Genomic DNA, 23774 nt, shown 5'->3' with positions numbered 1-23774 from the left:
ATTGTCAAGATTAGGTAAAGTGAGATATGGAGATGATATTCTTTGCAAGATTGTATGACTAAATGTCTTTTTATTCCACATAAATCATATTAATATAAGTTTATTCATTAATGTATTATGCCACCTACAGTGCATGTCTACATAAGGAAAAGCAGTTTTACTAAAACCTGGTGCAACGCATCTCTTGTTGCTTTATACAAGGTCTTTTTTTTATTGCGCACTGTCTCTTTCTAAGTGCATATAATTATATAGGAGGACGATTAGGGTTAAAGAGCATTTTTGTATTTGATACTTCAGCATTCATTTGATTGATGAAAATTGTCTATAGTAGTCTTTGAACACTCTCTGAATCAGAGGATCTATTTATGTTTGATCAATCTACCTTTCCTCATCTTGTTATTCATGGTCTGGCAGAGTAAATGCAGCACAATTCTGAAGCGACAGCTCTTCTACATCAGACACTATCATAATGTCATAGATTAGGCCTGAGCTAACTAAGGTCTGTGCTGGTTCCTTAATTGCATAGAGGTTATTCAGTTCTCTAAAGTCAGATGACTTTGGTTCATGTCAAACGTTAATGATGTGTGTGTCTGGCTGCCTGTAAGTATTACCTAGCATTTCATCCGTCATTCTTATGCTACTCATCTTCATTCCTTCTGCACAAGAAAAAAATTAGATCAAAACAAGGGGTTTAATAAATTGCTATTTCCTTGATGCCCCACAGGTAATAAAATGTTAAACAGACAATGTAAAATGTCTGTTTTAAGAATTTATGGAAAAAAAAGCGATGGAGCCAGCAGTTGGGGGCAAGGGGCTCATGGCCAATCTTATATGTTTGCTTTACTGTAGATATAGATGAATTTGAATGTTAAGTGTACTGATATCAGTTCATGCGCGTCACAATTCTATATCTTCTTCCTTTTGGGGTAACAACAATGGACCACCTGCCTCCATCTTGTCCTCTCCCTTGTGTCCTCTTCTGCTACACCAACTGTCCTCATTCACAACATCCATGATCCTTCTCTGGGGTCTTCCTCTTTTCATACTGCCCAGCAGCTCCAACTTAAACATCCTTTGTCCAGTATTATCACTATCCCTCCTGTGAACGTGACCAAAACCATCTTGACCTTGCCTCTCTTACTTTATTTCCAAACCGTTCAGCCTTAGCTGTCCCTCGAATATGGTCATGTCTAATCCTGTCCATCCTGGTCCCTCCCGACAATTATCTCAGCATCTTCAGTTTTGCCAACTCCAGCTATGCCTCTGCTTGATTTATGTTCAACTTTCCAAGCAGTGTGTTAAATCACATCACGTTATGTAAATGTTCCAACATGGACACTAGCTAACAAATTATTTTGTATTTTTAAGCCCAAATAGTACAATATCCAAGGTCTCGAAGGAGCCTTTCCTTTCTCTGTGCGATCAACATTGGTGGACAAAGCAGACTTCACATCGTCATCCTTTTAGCAATAGCCTTTGAATTGCTAACTTCTGACAGCTACCTCCAGTCGCAAGCATCAGACCCAACCACAGTCCAATATTAAAATGATGCATTTATGTGAGTCAGCCTTCAGTGATTTCCCATTTTTCCTTTCCAGAATGGCACAACAATCAACAACAATCATTCTCACCTTTTCTCTCCGCAAGCATCCTCCTGTCGCCTCCATTCAGCAAGCCCAAACCTCATGTGACATCAATCATCAACAGACCCCACAGCCTCCCCAGATGTATCATTCATCAAGCAAAATAAACAAACACATTAATTAGCCTATTCATACCCTCCGCCGACACAGTTCTCCACCTAAATAGAGGCTGACAGGGATGACATGGTCTAGGCTTGACTACATCACAAAACATGCAGATCTCTGAGTGACAAAGAGAAACAGCTCAACAGTCACAGGTACCTGGAATAAAGTGGCCACTTTTGTGGGTTCACACGTCTAATGGGAGGGAGTTATTACACTTCAATGAACGTCAATAGGCCGGTCTGAATCTGCAAGTCAACCATCAGCAGGGCGGCTGACAGCCCCCACACTGTATCCAAGAGAGGACATTGTATTGTCATTAGCCATCCCATCATATAATGGGAAGACCTGCAGCGGTCACTTAATATGTTAATATGTGAGACACACATGTGGAACACAATGTGCACATACATACAGTACATCTATGTGGTAAATGGTCTGTATTGTATTTATATAGTGCTTCCGTAGTCTTGATGACCACTGCTTTACACTACAGTACAGTTTTTTGCCATTCATCTATTCACTCAGACATTCATAGAGTGCTATGAGTGTTTTTTCTATCACACGTTTATTCATATGCTGCTGCACGGTCGTCAGGAGCAACTCGGGGTTAATTGTCCAGGAACACATGAATATGTGTGTCCATATGTACCCACTGTAAAAACCCACAAATTAAACGCATAAAAATGAAAATGCAATGATAATTTTTCATCTACAGCAAGCAATCACACAGAAACAATACATTGCCTGTGTTTAAAAAGACAGCATCTGAAAAAAAACGCACACATACATCTCTTCAGACCCATCCACATCCATTTTCCTCAGACACATCACAAGTAGGCCACTGAGTGATAGAGAAGTGGGCTGAAAGAGCCAGTGGGCATGAAAAGATACAGGGTGTATCGAGGAAAAAAAGAAGCAGGAAGAGCACATACAATAGAGTAATGGTGAAAGAAAAAAGCGGTAGAGACCTGTGTAACTCGGTTCCTGCTCTTTCACACAAATACACCAGCAGGATTTTGTTAGTAAACAAAATGTGACATCAAACTGCATCACGCTCACAAAGCTGCTGTTAAAAGGGTAAATGAACCACTGCCAAGTGTCAGCCCACACAGTCCTAGTCTGTCAATAGAGAAGCAGGCAGAGAGGGCGGGAGAAATGGTAATATAGGCAAGAAATGGTTCATTTCAGAGGGTCTGTTGCATTTCTCATTGTCATCACAATCTCATCCATCAACATCAGTCGTCATCGTTCAAGAAATGGCATGAGATAGAACCCATGGTGCACAAAGGTGATCTTGATTTCTGGCAGATATTTCCGATTTACAATAATATGAGTTAACAGCAACAATAATAATCTGATTTTTAAAAAAAAAACATTTTAACAGAGTGTAGCTTACCTCATTGATGAGGAACTGCAGTTGAAGAACAGCTGCTCCACTCTCATGCTGACAATAGCAGTCCACCCCAGGCCGTCCCAGTCTGATGACATCACAGAGTCAAGGAAGTTTTTACAGTGTTTTATGGGTTTTTCAGCACAGCACAGAACATATTACACATGGTATGGGTGAGTGATCGTGGTAGGTTAATCATCATGGCTTTGTGTGAACTCATTTGACTATTTTATAAATCTAACACAGGATGAAAACCACTGCAACTCGTGCCATTGGTCTGGTATAAGGTGGTGCAATGTCAAATGTGATCGTAAAGAATGGCTGGATTTGTAAAATGGATTGTGCTATTTAATGATTGCTGGCACACTCTCCACTGTGTGTCCTCTTCCACCAGGGAAGTCAAGCTCAGAGCAAAACATCCACGCAAGCACAAATGAGGAGCATCCCTAAAAGAGCTTCAACAAATTTCAACATTTCAACCTTCACAGAGATATGGTTTTACTGCATTGCTGTATCATTACTGAATTAGCTTTAGCTAGTTATATTTAATGAACTGAATGTACAGTAACAAGCCACAAAAGGTTAACAACCATGCAAATGAATGAAGTAACTCACAGGTACTGCTCACATACTAAACCAAAAATAATTGTGTGGTAGAGATGGGCATTTGATTATAAAAAGCAAATCAATTAATGCCACCATTCCTAATTATATTCAAAAAGATACAAAACTGGAAAAACAAAATGCATCAGTGATTACCAATGACAAAATTTGTGGTACATCGATTACCACAAGGTAGCAAGTACAGTTTAGATAAAAAAAAAAAAAAAAACGGTCTCACTTCGGGCTCGGGCAAAGAGTCTAAACTCTAGTGGCAATCATTTAGTTAATTCAATACATTGTGGACCCCACCGAAGTGATACATTTTACTAGGTTCTTTGAAAGCATCTCATTGGCTGCTCCTCTAAGCTTAACATGCTGTGAACCTTACATTACTTTCATGAGCTCATTTGGAGGATATTTGAATATTCAGCAAATATTGAAGAGCATTTTTGCTTGAAATGCCCATCCCTAGTGTGTTGTACTTGACATTAAAGAAAAAGCAACCCTAATCTAATGTGCTGTAAACAATGATTGCCTCATCAAACATTAATAGTACTCTGTAAAAGGTTAAGCACACGACTAGAAATTGAAAAAGCACCACTATAAGCCACAATATTCATACTGTTTTTCTTGCAACTGCACCAAAGACGTGCTGTGTTATTACATAACTTTTATACCAAAAAGAAAAAGAAGGATTAAATCTGTTTATACTCGATTTACACAAGAATAACCCTGTGACGAGCAATACAATTTACATGCTGCTTGTACAAGAGACAAGTACGGTTACTAGAGGAAGCAAAATCCCCAAGTACGTCCCTCAGAGCAGGTGGAAATCAGCAGGAGGGGGAAATGACACAACAGGAAACCAGAGCCAGTTGGATCTGGTGTAGAAGCATATATTTAATAACCAGTGCTTTTACGTCATTAAAGTTACAGCAAAGAACCACAGAGACCTGCAATAAACAAAATGATCCAGTTAAAGCCCTGCAGTTTCTGTGTGTAAACCTAAAGCACCTGAGTGAGAGTGAGATTTTAATTATTATGCTGTGTTTGTATGAACTTACTAAACACGTACTCTGTATTTTTACACCTTGAATAATCAAAAACTTTAATTTTGAATTTTGTAAAAACACTTTAACTGTGTCTAATTTAAAGAACATATAGTCACACTCTCATATAGTTACACTCTCTCCTGTTTTGTTGTGACGACAGTTTAGCAGTATTGACATTTGCGTGAAAGAGTTATGGCCAAACAATTGGTTTGTGATCACAGTGACCTTGACCGTTGGCCATGAAAATATAATTAGTCTAATCAAACATCTGTGCCAAATCTAAAAAAAAAATATAATAATCCCTCAAGCCATTCCTTAAATATTGTGTTCACAAGAACAGGGTAGATTGACAGACATGGATACATTAGAATAACAGCCACAGCTGTCCCTATCACAGGAACATAAAATCAAAGTTTACGTAATTATATTCAATTCAAAGAAGCTGTAGTAGATGTATGATATTCAATAGTGTTGTCGGTAGCTTTCATGGTTTCAGTTTCCTTTTGTCACATCTTGTTTTGTCAATGTTTGTGACTGAAGCCGTTCATCCATTATTTTTAGTCTGCAGCAATCAGTGGTATGGCTGTACTGGGATAAATGTTACTCCAGTTTCTTTTCATTACATGCACCAAGTAGTTTTATGCCACTTCTAACGGCTTTATTTGAGTGAGAAATGTAATGAAGTCCTTACACAGAACTCACAGCGTGACAAGCTTGTCCTCCCCGTCTCCCTCAAGATTCCTGTTGACCTCTCTTGGCATCAATGGGTAGCTTTCAACACCTTTCAAGTAGCTCAGGGCAAGGTTTAGCATGTATGAGGCCCAATGAATTGTGTTCAGTACTCTGACAGTGAGCAAAAAGAAAAATCTGGGAGGGAGAAACACACGTGTTGAGTTTTGATGAAAAACACGAGTAAACAATTTGACCAGCTGCTGTGTTTCAGAGTTGGTTCAAGTATAATAGGACTGTGAATCAATATTTGAGCTTTTTTAATTTGTAAAGATTGCACCAGTATTGTACTCGCAGTGTTCAGAAATGTTTTAGACTCCAGGAGATAGTATACACACATCTCATTTCAGTTACACTATGTGCTCTGAAACCAACAGGGCAGAAATTCCTTGTCTTGCTAGACTGAATTATCACATCTACAGCTACAGCAGCAGCAGCAACAGCAGCAACCAAGGATCCTGATATGATGAATTTCTGAACTAGGCTCCAAATCTCAGGTGCACTGGGGAGGAAAGAAAACACTGCTTGTGACTGTCAGTCAAAGCTATATTTCAGTCTTGTTTCAAAACTCCTAACTTTTGCAGTATAAACAAACAAAACAAAAAATAATAATAACAATAAAGCTTTGAAATCCACTTTAAAAAAACTTTAAATTGAATTAGGCGCTATTTGTAAAAACTGCAATGTAAGAGGAATTGTTGCAAGTTCAGGATTGAAGCTGCTGTCTCAGCGCTTCAATCTGTTGTATTTTGTGCTTGATAACCAGCTCATCCATGCTATCATTGCCCTGACAATATTAGGATTATCAATTCTTCTATTGAGCATCCAGTGATGAATAGACATGAATAGTTATTGGCTGTGTAGCATTGCCAGCTCTTAAAAATATCTTTATTCCAATTGCCTATAATTTAAGTTTTTCAATAGAGTCCACAGCATTACTTTAGTGTGAAGAAAAAAAAGCTGTTAAGGGATGGCTCCTATTGATTTTATGCTCTCTTTCCTCCTGCTCAGCTTTTTCCGTTCCCTCTGATCCAAATTGACAGAACTGCAAAATACAGGCTAAGGTGAGACCTTTTGCTCCTCCGAACTGAAAGAAATCAGTTCTATCCATTTATTACCTCAGTCCACACGCATTTCTCGCCTGAATACCCACACAGCTGGTTGCTCCAAAAACAAACAGCCTAAATTAAAAACAACCCAGAGGTGGCTGTTGTGAGTGTTATAAAATGTTAGCCTGGACAGTGTAGGTGAGGCTTGACTGCCAGTAGAGTTAAACACAGGTTTATATGTCACATAAGCCTACAGCAGTGTCAACATATTACACTGGGCTGCAACTAAACATTATTTTATCCATTAGTCGAATACTTGCATGGACCGTAAGAGAAAAAGACAGCGTTGAAAAATCGGTTGAATCTATAAAATGATGATGTTTTCAAATGTCTTGTTTTTATCCACAATCAAAATTATTCAGTTTGAATGATTTGTTTGTTACATGGAGCAAAGAAACCAGCAAATATTCACATTTGAAAACTTGAAAAATCAGAGAGCTTGTTTAAATTATTGAAAAAATTATTACCAATAATAATTGATTAATCAAATAATCATTGCAGCCCTCTATAGAATGCTATGTGGTAGTAGTTTTTACTTTCACAACCAATAGTTTGGAAGTTGATACACTCACATGGACATTCTACACTAGGCAGATTTACCATGTCCTGTGTTAGATGATTAGGGCAGACAATATTTAATCAATGATTGTACAAGGACCATTGCTTAGTCAAATCCCTCGACAAATAGTGTGAGATTCAAAGGCTGACAGTCTTTGTACAGATCCCTTTTATATTCACAGCACACTTCAAACTACATAAAACATATAAAATGTCATCTAAACTCAAAGCTGAGGTCAAGGTGAGGTCACCTACATCTATACAAGAGGCAAACACTGTATTGTTTCCGGCTGAGAGAAAACAATGCCAATTAGCGACTGTCAAAGCGGCCTATTGTAAAAAAAGAAACGTTACAGAATTGAATTTCATCATGTTTTGACATACAGTGTTGCCTCTGGTTTGAACCCCTGATGCAAGAAAACCAACAAATGATATGGTAATATGGTTATAAAGTAAATTAGAAATTATTGAAGTACCTCTGATCAGGAGATGACAACTGAGTCTGACACAAAATTTCTCATGCATCACAAGAAAGAAAAAACAAACGTGTTTGTCGATGCAGCCACTGGTGACAGGGACTGAACGGCTTTATTGTCCAAATAAATGTTCAGCCTTCCTTGTACACACCTGCTAGTGGAGGACAAACTGAGTAACATCACTAAATCTGAGGTTTATTTTCTGCTCTGTAGCTTACACAGCAGGAAAATCAGTTACAGAATACATTAACATTTAAGCAGCAAACGACTCCTGTTATTGACACAGCTGGCTCCAGGCTCAGGTCTATGTACTGTAGCCTATAATCAAATATGATTGTTTTTGCCAAGGGTGCTTCATTTTGCTTTTGCGTTGGACACGTAAAATTACATTTAAAAGCAGAATAGTAGACATGGAGAGTTTCTATCATTTCTAAAGAGACCTGGATTTTCGCTTTGTAAGTGATGTACATACAGGAACATTTGATTCACTTTATGGCTCAACACACACCAATAACTCAAGTTAGCAGCTGGCTTTTCAATATTTTTTATATGAATGTTGGTGAGATTTAACATCTTGGGTCCTGTTCCTTTTCTACAATGATTATTATTTCTTTTTTTTGGGTCTACTGCTAGACACTGAGTGCGTATATCCAATTGAGGAAACAAGCGAGGCCTTGGTATCTCATGTTGTCTATATTAATGTGTGCTTATTTTTACCCAGAGAGGTATACAGTATAATCTTTAAGCACATCTTTGCCTGGCATGATTTCTTCTTGTACGCACTCGAAGAGAGAACAAGTATCAAGTGCTGTATTTAAGTGCCTCAACTGAGAACCATTGCCTCTTAATGTCTGAAGTCAGCCTTCCTCTTGGAGATGAACCTTTTTCAATATCTCCACAAGTACCCCCGTATATTAGCCCATATTGGATTTTTAAGCACATCCAGAATGTATATAGCTTGATTTTGTGGCAGTCTGGAAAACACATGAGATCCAGTTTTTCCAAAGCTGTTTTAAATCACATACGGAGGTGGTTTTGAAGGTGATTCTGGATCGTGTCAGTTTCCACCGACTCTGTTTTCAGTCATTGATCCGTCAGTCCAAGCAAGTGGATGTTCAAGGAAAACATTTTGGGGACCACTGTATTAGAGGACATCATGGCAGTGTCTAAAGCAGGGTTCAGCAAATAATTTACTTCTTTGAAACTATTAGATGTCTCAGATAAAAACACAAGAAACTACTGAATTAATATCACATGATAGGCTTTGACAGAAAGTGAAGTAAACTGCTTGCGTGTTGTCACATTGTGTTGAATCAACATCTCAGATCGAAAGCCCTTCTTAGTTTGAAATAAGGCATTGCAGTAAAACAGTTGCCAAACTCTGGTCTAAAGGGTCTAAATAATTAAGTTGTCGATAAAGTATTACCCACTGTGTGTAAACCATCAAATTAGTTTGATGGTGGAATTAATCTAAAGCAGCACACAATGGGCTCCAATCTTAAGTCTGTATTTATCTCAGCATGAAAGAAAACAAATACAGTAAGTCTACTGTGAGAAACAATGGCAAATGTTTCTGTTTGTTATGCACTGACAGCAGGCACAGACAGCAGAGGAGCATATTGGGAGGAGACATTTTTTGTTTTTTAATTGCATCGCAGCACAGTTGAGTGAAATTGCCTGTGCTTTAATTACTTGTGTAAACATTCAAGTGAACGCTGAATATGATAAGAGAGGGCCAATCAGCTACTGTGAGAGGTAAATCAACATTAGGAGGCTCAGATCAATGTTTGATTAACAAACCAGGATCATGTACAGTTTTCCACTACCAGACATGGCTTCATGATTCTAACAAAGTAGGGGGAAAACTGTGTGAAATTTACAGAATCTAAATTCAACCGAACTCTTTCTTCTCTCCTCTGTCTCTGCCCTCTCACTCCTTCTCTCTTTTTGTCCCCCACCTTTCCTTGTGCCATTTTTACTTATTTGGTTTTATTGTGCAGGCTTAGTCTGTTCTAGCTTGCCTATTTTATTGGTGTATTTAATTGTTGTTTTGTTTGCTCTTGTTTGTAATTTATTGCTCTATTGTTATGTTCTTCTGCTGTTGGTTCATGTTCCCTCTTTCTATTGTTTTCTCCCTGTCCTCCTAAACTTGTACTGTTTGACTGTGTTGAAATGTTGATTTGTTGTCTCCCTGTCTCTTATCTCTCCTTGTTACTATTCTCTTTTTCCCTCTCTCCCCCCTTCCTGTCCTCCACCGCTCCTCTCTCCCCTATTTTCCTTTCAATCCAACCGGTCGAGGCAGATGCTGCACATCTTCTGACAGAGATTTATTCCTGTTAAAAAAGGTTTGCTCATTGTGTGGGCTATTGTTGGGCTTCTCTTTTATTCCTTGACTTACCAAAGGCCTTCAAACTTTGATGAGACTTCACCGGACTGTTGGGAACTTTCTTTGTAACATTTGTGAACAAGAGTACTATATAAATAAATGTTATTATTATCATTATCATTTCTTGTTCTGTGCTGTAATATATAAGTGTGCATCCTTTCACATAATCTTGTGATATTCTTTCTCCTTTGAAAATGTGACTCCGTTAACATGACTATGCTTGTAAAGAAATGCCTTTTGTAAAGAAAAATACATGATGGGCCACCTTTCTTACAGTTGCTTTAATTTGCATTTACCGTCTTATTTCATTTTATTACCATCCGATTATTAATTTAGGTTTATAAATGTGATCACCAGTTCCCTGCTCTTTGAATAAAAAAATCCCTCATTTTACTCTATAGTGAGCAATGAATTATGCATATATGTAACATATGCTCACAAATTGTGATTTTTAATTCAAATGTGACACTCTGCATGGTGGTACTGTGAACAGAAAGTAGAGTAGGTGGTACAAAGACATTATATAGCACATAACTATCACACGCTCAGAGTTTGAAGAAATGTAATATTGTTTTATGTTGTATTTGGCCTTCCTTGACTATAGCATACACTATGAGAGCCAATAATACACACAGAGTATACATCGAGCCAGGAACATCCTCAAAGGAAAACAAAACAGCTTAGGTATGCATGCTGCCATTGCCACAGAACAGCGAAACCATTCACACCACACATAAGAGATGATGCTCAGTATATCTGCAGAGTGCTATATTAAGTAACTAAAAATCCGGACTGAACATTTGAGTTCCTACGATCCATTATAAAAACAAGGAAAAGCATGCACAGATATGGATTTAAGATGACATTACCAATTTCGGATTATACGATGTAAACTGGCATAAGAAAGATTAGGCTGGAGGTCTGTGGTTACACGGAGACAACTGAAACCTTTCGTCTCAGCATGTATTGAAAAGTTCAGGTTTGACAGAGACACAAGGAGAACGATGGTATGTCTTTATGGCTGAACCATGTAACCAGTCAGGTGGACACTACCATGACACACCACCAAGTTATGCCAGGTCTCAAAAAGCCCAGGTCTGGAATCCCTGATCTATATTCAGTAAGACACATATATCCCAGGATGGCTTTACAGATCCTATGGCCATGTTTTCCACATGCACTGGCTGAACCACCTGGACTGGGTTGTATATCAAATGTCTGACCTTTAGCAGACATGCAATTCCTCCGAATGAGCCAACTGTGGTTTCCACTTAAATTGATTCCAACGTGACTCTGTTTTTTTTTTCAGTCTAATATGTCTGTTATCCTCTCTGTCTCCATCTACACTCAAAAATGTTTTCCTCATCTTGTATGAATCACAGTTAATCTTGTCCTACCTCCATCACTGCGAGTGTGTGTGTGTGTGTGTTTAATAATGCTGGTAGGGCACAGGGGACACAGCTGGGCAATTTAGCTTTGAGCATAAACATCTTGCAGGAGAGTGGGTACAGGAAAAGAGGGTAATACACACAGTATATTGGTTTGTGCGGCAGTAAACATGTTACCAGCTGAAGAGGTAGAATCTTTGATGCCTGACATACAGGTAAAGCTGGAGACACTCACTAACTTATACAGATACATAATAGGCACAGATATTAAATCAGTGTTTACTGCACTGTTTACTGCTCACATTGACACGTACATGTCATGCCTGCCTTTGAAAAAAGACTGCAAGCTTAACCCCACTATTGTGAAAAAAATGCATGTCAATGATGTTCTTAGTTGTTTTCCCACAAACGCTTGACAAGTACAAGGCACATGTGTCAGTGGAGCATCTGATAGACTTAATACACAGTAGCTTTACTCAACAATGGAAGGAGTTAGCCTGGCATCACTTCCAGTCATATCTGTTAGGATAACTGGCTAAATCTAGCCGAGCATCAGTTGAGTAAGCATTTAATAGCTATATACTCAGCATGACATTACAAAGGCTTAAGCAGGTCCAACACAATTATGTCAATAAATCAGTTTGGCCTATTTATCAGGCCAATAATTACATAATTTAATGATGTGCGTTTGACAATTACAATTTAATTAAGCTGCATATTATAACAAATAACATGTTGCTAAGTCACTAAATCTTTTTTTCTAACCAAAATTGTATTTAATTTAGTTTTTTTTTGATGACCCATTTCATGTATAATATATATTTTTTTTACCACTGACAAAACTCCACAGCTCGTATTATGTGTGTGGAGAGTTTATATTCAGCCTCATCTGAGAATGTGGCTGTGTAAGGCTTTGTGATCACTGGTGTCAAACGGTAACGTGTCCAACAAAATCCCAAGGTGTTAAATGTTAGCTACAGTCATCTTTCTTGTTTTTTATATTATTTTCAAAGTCTAGTCTCACAGACATTCTGTGATCCAACACCATTCAAGGATAAAATGTTCACTGTGGTATAGGCACACAATTATTTTTCCCTTTGTTCTGACTGCTATAGAAGCACAGACCATGCTTGCAACAGAATATATATTATTTTCCTCTTTATTACATGAACAGCTGGACACTAATCTGTTTGGTCTGAGGACGCTGCTTCACTTTGTAGCAAGGGCAAAACAGTGGACACCAAGAAACATACACTCACCACACTAACCAGCTACAAATATTAAACGCACACTGGTCTGAAGAGGTGCGCATCAACCTAATTTTTCTTTTATCCCGGAGTCCTTATGTGAGAACTAGGGGACGAGGGGAGTAACACAATGACAAAAAACCTACAACTAACAAAGCCAACCAACAAACAAACAACTAATCTACATTGTCCTTCAGCAACAGAGTCAATTACCGACTATAAAACAGGTAAACAGGCGGCGCGAGAGGAACCAACCAACGCACAGCCTGAGTGCTGCAAACTGGCCCCCTGGCATAATCTTCACCTCTCCCAGCTTTTAATCTGAATGCTGAATGAGCCCAGGTGTGCTGTGTCTGCTGAGAACAATGAGGGCGGGGGCAGAGCAGGCACAGCACACAAAATAAACAATACTCAACAACCATAACACCCATAACACTACCGCTCACTCAAATAGTGAGAGGGCAGCTGACAGCTGAAACCTGAATGTCTTAACAACCCAGAATGCTCATTTAATAATTTCACATGATTTACGGAAGAAGACATTATTAGTGTGAAAAGCACCCACTGAATACATTTTAAATACATGTCATCATTCACACCATTGCCCCAAGTTTCACCTCTGATGTGAGGGAGCACTGAGAGAAGACAATTGTCTTGCTCAGGCCCATCATTTAAATATATGTGCATGTAATTGGCCGTTTGACTGTTTCATATCATTTAAATATATGTGCATGTAATTGGCCGTTTGACTGTTTCATATCATCGTTGCGATTAAAATGCTGAAGCACATCTGCTCTTGTCTTACCTCATCTTTCATTTCAAGGACACACAGGCCACAGTCTGTGTTTCATAAAAAGTTCAGTTTATTTCCATTGGCTAAGACTCGTTGTTTGGTGATTATATTGCGAAGAATAACGATTCTGTAGCAATATATCACATTATTAAAGGCTTACGTATTCCCCCTGTGCACCGGGTATTGTGATCTACCATGCTGCACTTTAATTTCCTTAATTAAGCATGTGGTCATTACTGCACTGTAACTGCACCATATATTTGATTCCTCACCAGTTTTATTGCATTTAAGTCTACTCTATTGTCAATTACTTGGAGATCAACTGCTTTTTTAAGTATTGTTTTTCCATTTTATAAATATACTGTAAATCTGAATACTTACAATGAATACAGTACATTAAAATATAATTAATATTCATCAACATGACAGTAATAACACTGCCAAATTGCATTGGAAATTAATTTTTGTTTCATCTAAATGGAGGAGCATATTTTCTTTTCAACCGACTTGTTATATTCTCTTCACTTCTCTTTCTCAAACTGCTGTTTTAATTGCAATAATAATTGTTTATGATGCCATAAACACGATTTATTAACGCAATACACATTTTAACTATCATTGCTTCTGTTTGCACTTGTCATTATGTGGATAAGTGTGTTGAAATTTGAAGTCAGGTAACACAACATGACGGCACATCCAAACACAACTTCTGCCTGAGGCTAGAGTTCTGTGTTGCTGTGTATGAACAACCTGCTGCTGTGCACAATATTAAAAACAAATTCATCTTGGAGAAGACGAACAAAAAAAGCGGGTGATCCTGAAATGGAAACACCCATGTAGTCTTAGTCTACGCATGTAAGGCCGTGTGGTTTGTTCTGGTTAACATTATGGATCAAAAAGATTTGAGACATTACACTTACTCATAAAGTAGGTTTTTGGGAGCAATAGGAAATAGGAGAAGACTATGGTATTGAAACACAATACACTTGCTATCACTGAAGAGCTGGCAATGCCCTTGAGTGCCCTTGAGACACATTTTGAATAAAAGTGTGTGGGGGGGGAAGAGATACTCATCTGAGGAAGATAGTACAACTGAGGCTTCATCTTTTTCGTATCTTTTTAGTGACAGGATGTGGGTTTTGACCATTTTCTCTAAACTGGCATTGCACTTATTGTTGGTAAGACAGGAAGAACTTTACCACAAAGAAGATGGCAAGGCTTACTCACATTTATAAACATGTAATGCACTGTATGTAACATTGCCAATGTAATGCATTGGTAAGCACTGCACATAACTGTCACCAGTGTCAGTTGTGTCTATCCAGTAACACACACATGCCCAGAGTTGCACACCATTTGTCCACTACTGGCTACATCTCAGTGAGCAGCTCGGCGAGTAATTAACCTGCAGATAACCCGCTTTGAGGCAATAAAAACGGTCCTACAGAAGCGAGTACATGTCTGCAGTACAGAGATTTTTTATAGGTCAGAGAAGAAAAGGACAACAAACCCACCGCAAGACTGAAGCTTCTTTTTTAAGCCAGTTTAGTAATTCTGTCTATAAAATGACAATATACATGAAGTGGCACTCCTTGAACTGGGAATGATTAAAGCTCCAAAGTGAGGAATTTGAATTTTCTGGCTTATGCACTTCTAAGTGGTGGAGGAAAATATTATGTTGTTTAATAATTAGCTTTACACATTAAGCTCTAGTCTGTATACGTTTCTCTTTTTTTTTTTTTTTTAATTAGACACATCATACATTAATCCAAAATAAAAGGAGTCACTTTAAAGCACATAATGCGATTACTGCTGCTCTGTGTCTCTCCATCAAAACATTAACAGAAGACATAGTTGTTACATCGGGGGGGATCATGCAGCTAGCAGCTAGCTGTAATACACAAGAGTTATAGGAGGGTGACCCTCATGTCGAGGGTAAAGTGTTAGAATATGAATGAATGAATGAATGAATGAATAAATAAATAAATTAATTAATTAATTAATTAATGAATGAATGAATGAAACGAATCATGGTGGCGGAAGACAAGAGAAAAAAAAAGAAAACCTTAAGAAACTGTAAAGTAAATTGTAAATGTGCCAAACTCTGGAACTTAGTTTCACAGTTAAGAACAAGCAGCAAAGGTCAGAGGAGGTAAGACACGTATGCAGTCACTGCACATGATGTGTTGGTTGCAATACGAATAAATGCTGTGTTCAAAGATGGAAAATAGCACCAGCACTAATATAAGAGACACTTTTTGCTGTGTATTGTGTCCGAGGTGGTGAAGAGACAGAACCGAAGCAGCAGCGATTAGTCCAGCAAACTCCAGCGAGAAGGGCTTGATTTATGTTTGAGAGCAATGGGACTTGTTAGTAGAGAGGGAGGGGAACAATTGAATTTTGTTTAATATGATGTAGTGTTTTTAGAGAACACTCAATAAAGTCACACCCTTGAAAATTAAAAAAAGGTAAGAAAAGATTTGTATGCAGTTATTTTGTAAAAGCACCATTAAAATCAGAAAAATGCATGTGTGTATGTGTGGTTTTACGAACACTGTGTAGACCTGTGATCATGTGAGTGAGCCAGAGAGAGAGAGTGGGTCTGGTCAGCTCATCTGGTCAGGGTAGGGGGCTGATTAAGGTATTATTTTTATGTCTCAAATTCACTCTCATAATCAGTTATCTATACTCTATATTGAATTTGCGGTTAATAATAGCCTGAAAATTAACAAGAAAATGTGACTTTGACATGATGTGGTCCACCAGGAGCATCAGCACCCAGTTTTTTTTTTTTTTTAATAGATTGACAGCCCTGATATTTGGACATACGGTATAAACAGGGCCACAAAATTTTTTTATTTTAACAGTGTGTGTGTGTTATAGTTTTCATAACACACATTTTGAAAAGAATAATAAAGACTGCTCTCAAAAAATACTGACCTCTTGGGGAAAAATATGACTGGAAATTGTGGACTTTGCTTGGCTGTATATGTACCTGCCACGATTTACAGTAAAAGGTCACACCAGCCAAAGAGGATTCATTGTGCAAAACGTTAAAACGGATTGTCAGGTCACATGCTCAAGTCGGCTCCCGCTGAGAGGCTCCAACACAGCAGGTGATAAAATGGAATGCCTGCAGACTAATTTACAGTGTCGACACAGTGAGACTTTGAATACATGTCAGTGCAGATCAATCACAGAAAAACAACAAATAAGGCAAACAGAATTGTGCATCTTACAAACAATTAGAGAGGCACAGAAACACGATTTGCAGTTTGGTTACCTTACATTATTCAGACTCTACTGAGGTGTTTCTGCAGGGGTTGCCCAAGGGGTTTAGGATTGCAAGTATAAAGACAATGTGGTATAAGTGGTGTCATTTGACCAGAGGAAGTGCACTAAATTATCTTGTTAATGTGTGCAAATGAGCTACTAAGGAAACCATTTCATTCAGTTATGCTCTAATAATGTGTGAGCTATTCTTCTAAATTTGTAATATTGTCTTACATGGAAAGTGATAAAAGGGGCAAAAAAAAATGAACAGAGAAAACGCTTGAAGCTTCAGCACATTAGCACTGACGCTATTTGCCATCTTCATTAGCATGTCTCTGGTAATAGCTAGTGCAGATTACAATACACTTGTTTTATTTTATTTTATATTTGTTATTTTCCATTTGATGATACGATACTTTATTCCCACCCTCACTGTGATGCATGTGCATTTGAATTAATAAAAGCCTGCCCAAACACTATGTCGCCATGCACAAATTACAACACAGCATATGTTCAGAAATCTTATGCAAACACATATCACGCCCCCACACACATTTGCATGCATCCATCAGCTAATCTTAGTCTCTGTGCACTGGGGATTATATATGCATGTTTACATATTTTAAAAGGTATGTGGATGCAAGACACCTCTGAGCTGTGTTCTGAGCCGTAGCAAAACATACATTGATTTTCTGTTTTAAGAAAATGATTATGGATATTACCTAACATTAGGCTTCTTAAGCCTTGCTTGAGCTTTGAGTTTTAATACCTTGCATCACGAAAGTGCCTGTCTAATATTAAGACAAGCCTTTGTATATGCAAGTAGTAATATGCAACACACGTTTTTTCGACAAAACTGTCTCTTTTGCTCTTGTTTCCATAAGTATAAACATTACACCCATTCCATTTAATTTTCTATGAACCAAGTTCCTTCACAAACCACTATATTTTTTGTCCCCATTCCAGTTCCCTCCATCCCTTTCCATTTCACTTAATTTAATCATGATTATGATATCCACGATTATCTTCCCCTCTTTTACTCCTACTGTCAACCATGTTTCTCTTTCTCCACCCAGTCTCTACATCGAGATGAGGAGGCGCTGAGGCATGCAAAGGCACAGGCTGGGCTCGGCTGTGGGTCGTAATGATGGTGCTGGTTTCTATAAAAAGCCTGGCAGGCAGCTGAATCGATATCTCCTGTTGTCAAATTGCACGTTACCCAGAGAGAGCGACAGAGGATCTTGAGATTCTACTGGCTGCTGCACTTGTCTGTGCTCTGCATGTCCATGTGGGCTTCTTAAATCTGTGTGATTCTGGAGTAGAAGTGCATGTCCCCTGGCAGACTTGGCCACAGCAGGACCTTGTACTAGACGCACTTAATTCTTTGGAGCAGAAAATCTCTCTGGGCTCGTCATTGTGGCAGTTGACAAACAGCTCAGCTCTGCTTTTGTCAAGCCTGAAAAACAAACACACACCAATGTAACTTTTTTTTTATCGTCTTATTGTCTATATTTTTCTATATTGTACATCCACAGATGTGAAAAGGGGTGTTTTTTAATATTACCTTTATCTTTACTGTCTTTGCTGCTGTGACACTGTACAATTCTACAACTGTACAATGACAATTTCCCCCAATGCGGGACTAATAAAGGACTATCTAAAACTATTTATGGCCTGTATTATCTTAATACAAGGCACAGGGTAAATATGTGTTTGCACATTTAGATTGGCCTCTGTGACTGTTCTGCTTTTCCTGGCAAGGGCTTCTCAGTTAACTTTGCTGGAAATCTTGCTTTGTAGAGAATTCACTCAAGCACAGCGAGCCATGTGTGATCATCATGCACGATAGAGATGCCGATGATGTTGACACGGTCTGTGGCATTTGTATGCAAAAAGGAAAATATATCCATCACTCCAAACAAACAAATTGAATACAAACAGCAAAGGTTTTCTTTGTTGCTTGTAGCTACAATCCCCTCTGCTACGTGGACACGTACATGCACATGTATGTGGATTGTACAAACGTTATGTAATAAACTTCACAATTATCGTATACAACCATCCAACACAGACAGTATCTTGCTTGTGTAGCCCAAGGACACTGCTTGTGCAACATGCGTACTATTTTAATGCTGCTGGCGTTTACAATGTGCACCATGGTAGTTTACTGTGACATACTTCACAATGCTACCATTGCACCTATTTTAATGAAAAAAATAGCTAAAGCCTGATTTCAAAAAATGTATACTATTTGATCCAGAAGATAAAATCATAAGCTACGTTATGTAGCTATGATCTTTTGGTCTTTTGGCTTCTCCCTTTAGTGGTTACATCAACTGTCCTCATGTCCTCCTTTACAACATCCATGATCCAACTATGGTCTTCCTCTTTTCCACCTGCTTGACATCTTCAACATCCTTTGTCCAGTATAATTAGAATCACTCCTCTGCACGTGACCAAACCATCTCAACCATGCCTCGCTTACTTTATCTCCATGATCCAACTACTACTACTTTAAAAAAAATCCCTAAAAATTTTTCTATTTTACAACAGCGATGGGGATTATTACTCCATAAATGGTTCCTATCACAAACATTCATAAGGCTTAATTACCAAAGTGGGAACATGAAATGGATAACCTCATTTGCTTAAATACTCTTTAAGGCTACCCTTCAAATACTAGGCATTTTTATTTTAGGGATCCACTTTTCCTGTGTTTGGTTTATTGATGAGTCAAACTTATGCTAGTGCTCACTAATGATCATTTTATGTGTTAAAACTCTGGTCTTTCTCGGGTGCTGAGTAGTGGCCAGAATATGCAGCGTCTTTGCACTTGTTAGAGCTGCTAACTGTGGCACTGCTCCAGGGCTCAACAGCACAGAGAAAGCTGTTTGTGGCAGTCTCTCCGCAGCCTATGCTGTGAGTAATGCATGTCACCAGGTGGAAGAGCTTGGTCGATGACTGAGCGTGTCCAATCAGATGTTATTTTCATCAGACAAATGATGTTTATACAGTGTGTTTGTCTCACCTCTGCTGCTGAAAAATACACATTTTACTGTAAATGACGTTGCCTTTGTTTGCACACCTGCCTAAATATATTTGTGTATAGTTAAGTCAAACTACGATAAAGGTTTCTTCATTGCTCTTTTCCCTGTGTTTTTTTATTCACGGACAGGATATTTGGTTAGGTTTATTCGATCAGCCACTGTTGTAGAGTTTCTTATTGTCTGATTTGCACAAACTGGTTCATTAATAAACTGTATCAGAGCCTTTGCTCCCAACTCTCAGTTTAGTCGTCAGTTGTATCATGTCACATGCTGCAATCCTAAAAAAGCTGAATAATCAGGTTAGTGAGAGGCAAATGCTGCTGCCGTCAGAAGCAAACAAGTAGCCATTGGAGGGCACTGGGGTTTACAGTGAGCTGCAATCAAATAAAAAAACACCCATAAAACATTGCATTGGTGACTTTAAGTGTCCTGTAGTACTCGTTAAGTGCTTTTAAAAGTCACATATGAGTCACTGAGTGGAAAGAAATGGTAAGTCATCAAGGGCATATGACGCTAAGAGTATATTTATGTGGTGGAATTGATACAGTGAAATATTGCGATATTTGTCGTGGCAATTATATCAATACTTTTTTACCATATCACTTTTTAACTGAGGTTATGAAAAAAAAAAAAATTGACATTTCAGTCCACTAGAAGAGTTGTTGTGTGAGTATATCACAATATAATTTTGCAAATACTTAGTATTTTGCACTATACTGATAATATCGTATTGTGCCTTAAATATCATGATAATATCGTATCGTGGCTTCTCTGGCGATTCCCACCCTAATATTAAATACTATTCATGACAGCTAATAAAATAAGTGTCCACATAACTGCAAAATTACTTTGTGAATATGAAACAATATACATCAACTAAAATGCAAACATGGTTATATATAGACAACTGTCTATACTCCCATATCGTTTGAATTTATATTGAAAATACACCATGGAATAAATACCCCCTCTAGAAACTTTTGTCATGTCCAACATCCACAAATGTTTACAAACCATAACAAGAAATGAGTGTAATCTCTGCCAGGTATTTACTGCACACTTTCCAATAGTGACACATTATTACTTGGCACACAATGGTGACTGCTTAAGGCAGTCGCCCAAACACGGCAGTCCTCCCACACACACGTTGCCAACCAACCATGTGTAACAAGGTTATAATGTGATATCTGTGCTGTTCTTACACTCTTCATCTTCATCATGTCATGTGACATGGACAGCCTATCTGAGATTTGCACAAATTGATAAAGCTTTATTTTTGAAACACATTCATTTATCTGATTTTTTTTTCTCTCTCTCTCTCTCTCTCTCTCTCTCTCACACACAAACACACACAGTGCCCTCAGAATGCCCTCTTCAATATACTCACCTTACTGGATTCTGAACATATTCTGCTTTGGATATATGTATTAAAACCCATTTGATTCCAATATTAAGTAGAGAAACAATTCCAATTTCTAATACATTTATTTTCCTTAAATTGGGTAATGATTCACAGGAAGTCATTATCATACCTGACAGAAATATGTAAATTAGGCGTGACATTTTATAGAACAGAAACTGTATGAAAATAGCACTAACTAAATGTGAAACAGAAATGCAACCAAATAAAGAAATAGAAATGCAAATCATACCGATCATTCCAATCCAAATGTATTTTTATAGCACAGTTAAGAAGGTTGCAAATATCTTATTGATAAATATAGTAACAAATAATAAATTAAAAGAAACACTTGAACTGTTAGTGTGTTGATACATGGTGTGTAGGGGGGAGCCTTTTGTCTTGAACAATCCAAAAGTGTGAGGTTAAGTATACATTCCTAAAAAAGGTAAAAACCTCAAATTACCATTTTTAATCATTTTAGCAAGCAACAGCCAGAGAAAAGTCAATGCCCTACTTTCTGCAACATGCTAGGAAATTCTGATTCCCTCTCCTTCGTTTCTCTTTGCCTATTCACTTCCCCCTTTTCTTTATCAGTATCTTTTAGAGGCAGCTTTGAAATGTAAACTGTACGGTTGACAAATGGTGAGTCACAATGTGGGAAGATAAATCAGCCCAGCTCTACAACACTGCCAAAAACCTCTCTCGTTCCAACCTCTTTCTTTCCTCCTTTTAGTGCAGGTGTTTCTGTGTTCACCCTCTGTGTTCACACATATACACCTCCAGCAAATTGCCTGCTTGCTCTTGGAGTTGTGCATCCTTCTCTAAAGAGCCTGCAGCACCTCTTCCAACCTCGCTGAGCATTTCTATCACTCATAGGCACATGCACAAGTCAGGTTCAGGATGTGTGCATGGTTACACACATACACTCAAGGACACAAACTCAGAGATTAGATTGCTACCGTGCTGAGACATGAGTCATTCACTCCAGAAACAACAAATGCTTCAAAACAACCAGGGGCCACATATCGTTTTTTTTCTTTTCTTTTTTAAATCGAAGAAAGCAGCAGGAGGGGATGTACATTGCTTGGATTAAAAAATAGAAGTGGATCAATATTTTGCATTTCATTTACAGTATATGCATGCTCACAGACATGTCACATCCAATGCAATTAGTCAACAACACAGTAACACACCACAATTTCCATTTAAAGGAAACTCACTCTGAGCAGATTGTTTCTGCTATTTAATCCACACCTGTGTTTCACGCTCGTGCTTCCAATTACATTCTCCTTTGTTATGTTTCTTTTCTCCCGCTCTCACAGCCTGATACCGCAGTATCCTCTTATCTGACTGTGAGAATTTGTTCCTCCCTGGTCTGCCCTTTTTATCAATCTGCCTCATCATTTGAGGAGCCAAAAGAGCAGATAAAAGAGACACACTATGAGACAAGAAAGGCAGTAAAAATGGCAGCAATTGTCATTTGTTCTCACCTATCTACATTTTGCTATGAGTGGCAACAAAGAGGGTTTGTTTTAAAAGTCACAAATATGTTCTCTACAAAAGGCACAATATACTGTACTTGATTCTATATGCTGATTCCAGACAACATGATGGTAGAGAAGACCATTATACATAACTCTTAACTGGTCTGCTGGCCAGCTCAGTTTTCTTACCTTTTTATGGCAGTTGCAATAAAGAAACATATGCGGGTCAGAACAACAAAGAAACATGAAGGTCAGAGAAGTGATCTGCAACATATACCATCAACCTATCAATTGAAGACACTCATAACGAAAACCAATTAAACCAATTTCTTAAAATTAGTAGATAAAAATTAACTTTATCATGACAATTTTTGAACAAAAGCCAGTGCTTCACATTTACTTCTTGTGAAAAAGCCACATGGGTGCATGTACTGTATAAACACATAAAAACATGCAAATGTATGAATATAAAGGGCAGTGGTCAAACAGTGTCTTGTCTTGCTCACTTGGTGTGTTCAGACGCGAGTTGGCAAAATATGAGTTTACATTTTTTAAGTACCTTGTTCAAATGTATTTATTTCTCCCACATGTTCCGCCTACTACAACACAGGTTGAGGAGGTGTGGGTTGAAGAAGGCCAAAAGTGCAGCTAACTGAATTGTGGGTGGAATCTCGCTCGAAATCGCTGGCCCCACGTCGACCACACATTTGAGCAAACACATTCCTGAGGATTTGATTGAATATCCTGAAAACAAATTATACTACAGCTGAAGAATAGGTTTCATTTGAAAAGTCACAAAAGCCTAAGATTGTCAATCTACCATTACACTAAAGCTTTTAAATAATTGAATTTCATATACTAAGTAACATTAGCATCTTTTATATAGGCTAAAATGAAAGCAAACACGAGGAACCTACAGGAAAAGAAAATCATGAAATAACTAGAAGCTAGGTCCTTGACAGACACCATCCACCTTTTAATTGTTTTTTAGCCTCCAATAGTACAACAACAATGGCCTTCCCTCTCCTCACTGCCTCAATTGCAATCTCTGGTCTTCTCTCATCACTCAAAAAAAGGTGATGTATGAGG

General features: G+C 38.1%; 1 protein-coding gene across 12 annotated transcripts in view; it reads right to left on the bottom strand.

Annotated features, from left to right (window-relative positions):
- stxbp5l (syntaxin binding protein 5L) overlaps positions 1 to 23774 on the bottom strand; it is a 117152-nt gene that overhangs the window by 62488 nt on the left and 30890 nt on the right. For all 12 annotated transcript variants that reach the window (XM_058654210.1, XM_058654232.1, XM_058654217.1 and 9 more), the window contains exon 3: positions 3145 to 3226. In XM_058654210.1, coding sequence (XP_058510193.1) covers positions 3145 to 3226 — 82 coding nt within the window. The remainder of the gene's footprint in view (positions 1 to 3144; positions 3227 to 23774) is intronic.

This window comes from Solea solea, chromosome 2, assembly GCF_958295425.1.
Source record: "Solea solea chromosome 2, fSolSol10.1, whole genome shotgun sequence".
In the NCBI taxonomy this organism is placed as follows: Eukaryota; Metazoa; Chordata; class Actinopteri; order Pleuronectiformes; family Soleidae; genus Solea; species Solea solea.
This window is presented reverse-complemented; position numbering and strand designations above follow the sequence as displayed.